Source organism: Etheostoma spectabile, chromosome 5 (genome assembly GCF_008692095.1).
Source record: "Etheostoma spectabile isolate EspeVRDwgs_2016 chromosome 5, UIUC_Espe_1.0, whole genome shotgun sequence".
NCBI lineage: Eukaryota > Metazoa > Chordata > Actinopteri > Perciformes > Percidae > Etheostoma > Etheostoma spectabile.
The window spans coordinates 16197523-16202425 of record NC_045737.1 but is presented as its reverse complement, the minus strand read 5'-3'; the positions used below and the strand labels follow the sequence as shown (position 1 = coordinate 16202425).

Sequence of the window (4903 nt, the reverse complement as noted above, 5' to 3'; positions counted from 1 at the left end):
GTAGAAAGTGGCATGAAAAGAAAAGTATCTCAAATCTGGAGTAAGTGTACTTAGTTACTTTCCACCACTGAAAGTTTTCTAATAAAACACTGTAAAAGATTAAACCACTGGTTCTTGACCTTTTTAGCTTGTGACACAAAACAGCTGTGTGTATTTAGACCCCTTTGCCATCCAGATGTCTATGAGATCATTTACCCCCTCTAAACATCTCAGATGGTGTAATTCAAATAATATTTGAAGCCAAGAACGATTAAATTATCCATCATTAAAACCACAAAAGGACTTTGTTTTGAACAATTGTTCATTCTGAAAACACAAAATGCAGTCTTATATTGTACTATGTTGTAAATATTGTTTGAACTCTATATCCACAAAAAAAAAATCAAAAATTTCACAAACAAAAAAGTTTGTACCGGAACTTTTTATTTTCTTTCCCATTAATCATCTTACCACGGAGCTAAACAACCTAAAAGTGTACAAAGTAGTTAACAGGAGCGCCACCTAAAATGCTGTCTAGGCACAGATCAGTCTATAGTATTAATGATCTAATAATGTCATATTTAATATATCAGTCACGGGGGTCATTTTCCTGCAAAACAAGTACTTTTACTTTTGATACTTTAAGTACATTTGCTTAAATTATATTTAAAATGTAAGTACTTTTACTTGTAAGGAAGTAAGTTATTTTGGTACTTTTGCTTAAGTAACGTGTGTGAATCTTCTTCTACCACTACTATTCAAGAATTAAGGTTGTACAAGTCATTTGTAATTTCTTCTTTTGCTTTTCAGACGGTGTATGATGAGTGGTTCATAACACTCTACAATCTGATGTACACAGCACTACCTGTCCTGGGAATGAGTCTGTTTGATCAGGTAACTATTTGATGAGCACGTGTCTATAATAAACCTTATATGTTTATACACAGAATAGAGCTGGAGGTGTTTAAGCTGACAGAACGGAAAACAGAAACACACAGACTTGACTCCTTTGTCTCTCCCTGCTGGTCAGGATGTGAACGACGTGTGGAGTTTTCAGTATCCTCAGCTCTACATTCCCGGTCAACTCAACCTGTACTTCAGCAGGAAGGCCTTCTTCAAATGTGCTCTCCACAGCTGCTACAGCTCCATGGTGCTCTTCTTCATCCCTTACTTAGCCATGCATAACACCGTGAGGGACGACGGGAAGGACGTCGCCGACTACCAGTCCTTCGCTCTCCTCACCCAGACATGTCTGCTGTTTGCCGTCACCATCCAGGTATGAGGAACACTTTTCTTTTGGATAATCTTGTCTTTAGCATTAGTCGTTTTTAGAGTTAAAAAACAATTACAGATATTTTTGTGTCCTCTCAATGTTTTTAGTTAGCGTTGGAGATGTCCTACTGGACAGCCGTGAACACTTTCTTCGTGTTGGGCAGCCTGGCCATGTACTTTGCTGTCACGTTCACCATGTACAGCAACGGCATGTTTCTCATGTTGCCGTCAGCCTTCCCTTTCATAGGTGAGTGGTCAACTCATAATCTCGCCAAGCAACTGTCCTTAAAGATATTGTAGTGTACGTTTGCACATTTGTGTTGGTTAGTAAGCGTTAACATGCATGCCTGCTCCTGTGAAAAGCTTTGCTCATTCTTTCATATGAGGCTCCTGTGGAATAAAGGGGGCAGTATAATTCAAATGAGCTGAATTATACTTCCAAATAGAGTCTGAATTTAGTTTGGTGTGTTTTCGTATGCAAAATGTCTGGTTTACAACTCAGACAAATATCAAAGCTGGTTCACATCAGAGCTGTGTGTGCAATAAAATGTGTTGGACAGTCTCTTGGTCTAACTTCTAGTCTTGTTTACTCATTCTTTGAATAGATATTTCCTTATTCAAATAATAATTTTCTTGAATTTTGACTGTATTTTATGTTCATTCTACTTTGTGTGATGACAAAGTTGAACACTTGTGCCTTTTTGTTTATTTTTGTAGAAATAATTGAAATAGAAACACATTACATTCAACCAAGTCAGGTATCAGAAAAACGGATTGAAATGAAAATGTAGATGCTGTTTTGACAAACAACTTCCAACCCAAGTACTCTACTATTTCTTTTTGTCTGTAACTGTAAAAGAAAAGTCCATTTATACTTACACAGCAAACGTGTTTGAGATAGCCATCTGATGTTGACACCATGAGTACACTAGCATTTCATTTCAATTTTTACATGTCAAAGGCAGCTTTACGGCCTTTACAAAGACACAAAATTCAAATATTTTAAGTAAAGTTGTTACACTCACTCAGCAGCCTTTATTTGCCTCTGTGAATGACCAAGAGGACTTGCAACACATCCGTCATGTTTTCACAATACAGAGAGGTTAGAAAACTAATATGAGATCCAGAAGAAACATTTAATAAGTAAGTTGTAAGTTAGAACACTGGAAATGTCATTTATTCATACTACTACTTAATGTTTTATTAGTAGTTCTGTCAAACAGGAATCAATGTCAAGAATTTAATATGTTATTGTTAATCTTGTCCACAGGAAAGTCAGCATTTATAGCTATAGCATCTCTTGATGTTACCCAAGTTATAACAGGGATGTCAGTTAAGTTTAAAGGATTAAAGTCAATACAACATCTTGAAAAGTGTAAAATTACAAACCTTGTATGTGTATTGTGTGTGTGTGTTTGTCCAGGAACAGCCCGGAACTCTCTGAACCAGCCCAACATTTGGCTGACAATCCTCCTCACCTCCATCCTGTGTGTCCTTCCTGTGGTTACCTACCGCTTCCTGTTTATTCAGCTCTACCCCACCATCAATGACAAGGTACAGATGGATCTACTGTACCAATTTACTCTGCATGCTTGCTAAGATACAACTGCCCTTGTCAAACGTGAATCCAAAATGAATCCCAGAAATGGGTCAGCATGTGTGATAAGTGTGCCTCTATCCAGCATTTTGACTTTGTTACAATCTACCCAAACCTTCAGGTGATGTTCAAGGTGAGACAGGCCAAAGCCACACCTGCCCCCCCGCCTCTACGCACCCGCATCCGCCGCACCAGCTCCCGTCGTTCAGGCTACGCCTTCTCGCACGCGCAGGGCTACGGGAACCTGGTGACTTCGGGACGGTTCTTGCGGCGTCCTGCTTTGTCAGGATCTTCAGGTTTCGGCAACATAGGTCGGACCACAACTGGGTTCAGTCCCATGGGACGATCGGCTGGATACAGCCCAACAGGACGCCCACAGAACGCCAAGGTCCAAGATGTGGAGGTGACGTCGCTGCAGATGTACAGGACTATCAAAGATCCTGCCTTCTGACAGACAGCTGGTTATCTTCAAGATGGAAGTATAGTAATAAACTAAACAGCTGGATGCCCCTGGTGTTTTTAAGCTCCCATTCATACATTTGTTACCATGGAGAACTTGCTTGGGCATTCCAGAGAACTTCAAGGATTTTAATGATCTGTCTCTCATCTGTCCAATCACCTAAGACAAGGTTTGAAAGGTGCATGACTTTTGCTCCAAGCACTTCATTTTGTTAAAGTTTTATCAAAAGGAACTTCAGCAAAATGTGTCGCCACTTCTGATGGGTACACTGATTACTTTGCTCAGATTATGAGTATTCATGTTAAACATGCCTCATGCTAAGCCAACAATAACAGGGTGATTTACTTTCATATTGGAACAACCACAGAGGGGAAAAAGTTTGGCTTCATGAGAAGGACAAAGTGTCATCATGTTTACAGACTACCAAGATTTCCTTAACCATGGGAGTCTATATGCACAGCAGGGTTTTGTGCAGAGGATACAACCAGCTAAGCCATTTTGCATAAGAATATTTTCATTTTTTACTTGTGTTTAAGTTTCAATTGTTTTAAGGCATTTTATTTTGCTGTCTTGAAAGCTGTTTCACATGGCAGTGGGGGATGACTTTATCTTTGGAAGATCATGAATGTTTCAAAAAGCGCTCCCAACAAATGTTCATCTCCTCAGAGGAAAAGACATTATGGCAAGGATTGTTAGTCAATTCTTTATCTGAGCTGAAAAGAATTCATGCAACTCAAATGAATTAGGAGAAGAAAACGGATCCTTTTTGTGTAGCAGACCCTAGTTTTGATTTACTACAAAACCACAGGGATATTTAAAAAACATTCTAAAGGACCACTGTGTAATTGGGCACACTTTATACTTCAAGGGTTTATGAGTTGTAAGTAATAAATACATAACATATAAGTGCTTTACAGATAAGGAATAAGCTATTAATAAGAACAATGTTTGGACTGGACTGCCAGGTTGTAAAAGTGTATATAACTTTCTCTGTCTTTTCAGATAACTATTCAATGCATTTTGACAGTAAGTGAGAAACCTAAAAAGCAGCATTGATCGCTAATTAGGAGTCATAAAGGTCATTTTCTACAGACACATTTAATGGTAAGTAATAAATAAAACAGTTGTTATACTTCAGCAATCCGTCAAGTAATAATGTGTTCTTAAGCGCACTACTATTAATATTAAAACTATTTATTATAGTGGTTTGAATAAAATTTGTCATCCAAAGAGAGATAATGGTGCCGGGCCAAAAAATAAATAATTGTAATTAAAATAAAATTCTTGATAAATGGATTTTGGTCTGCAAGATCTGCAGTTCTACAAGTGATATATACCATCTAACCTCCATACCAACTCATCCTGTGTAGGGTCGCTGGGGAGCATATCCCAGCATGCACTGGACTGGTTCACTTTGGGCAGTTTCACACTACGAGCAAATTTAGAGTCACCAATCAACACAACTTTCTTTGGCTTTTTTTTTTTTTTTTTTACAACCTGGCAACCTAAATGTTGCTTTCTCTAATAGCTTAGTCCTGATCTGAACAAGTTATAAAGAATGCCTTATAACAAAGTGGTATCAATATTGTCTACAG

The 4903-nt window shown here is 38.2% G+C and overlaps 1 protein-coding gene across 1 annotated transcript in view; it reads left to right on the top strand.

Annotated features, from left to right (window-relative positions):
* The window catches only part of atp8b5a (ATPase phospholipid transporting 8B5a), a 50528-nt gene extending 45963 nt beyond the window's left edge, over positions 1-4565 (top strand). The window contains exons 24-28 of the mRNA XM_032516766.1: positions 790-873; positions 1010-1255; positions 1360-1498; positions 2675-2805; positions 2970-4565. Coding sequence (XP_032372657.1) covers positions 790-873; positions 1010-1255; positions 1360-1498; positions 2675-2805; positions 2970-3299 — 930 coding nt within the window. The 3' untranslated portion in view covers positions 3300-4565. The remainder of the gene's footprint in view (positions 1-789; positions 874-1009; positions 1256-1359; positions 1499-2674; positions 2806-2969) is intronic.
* Positions 4566-4903: the final 338 nt, after the last annotated feature.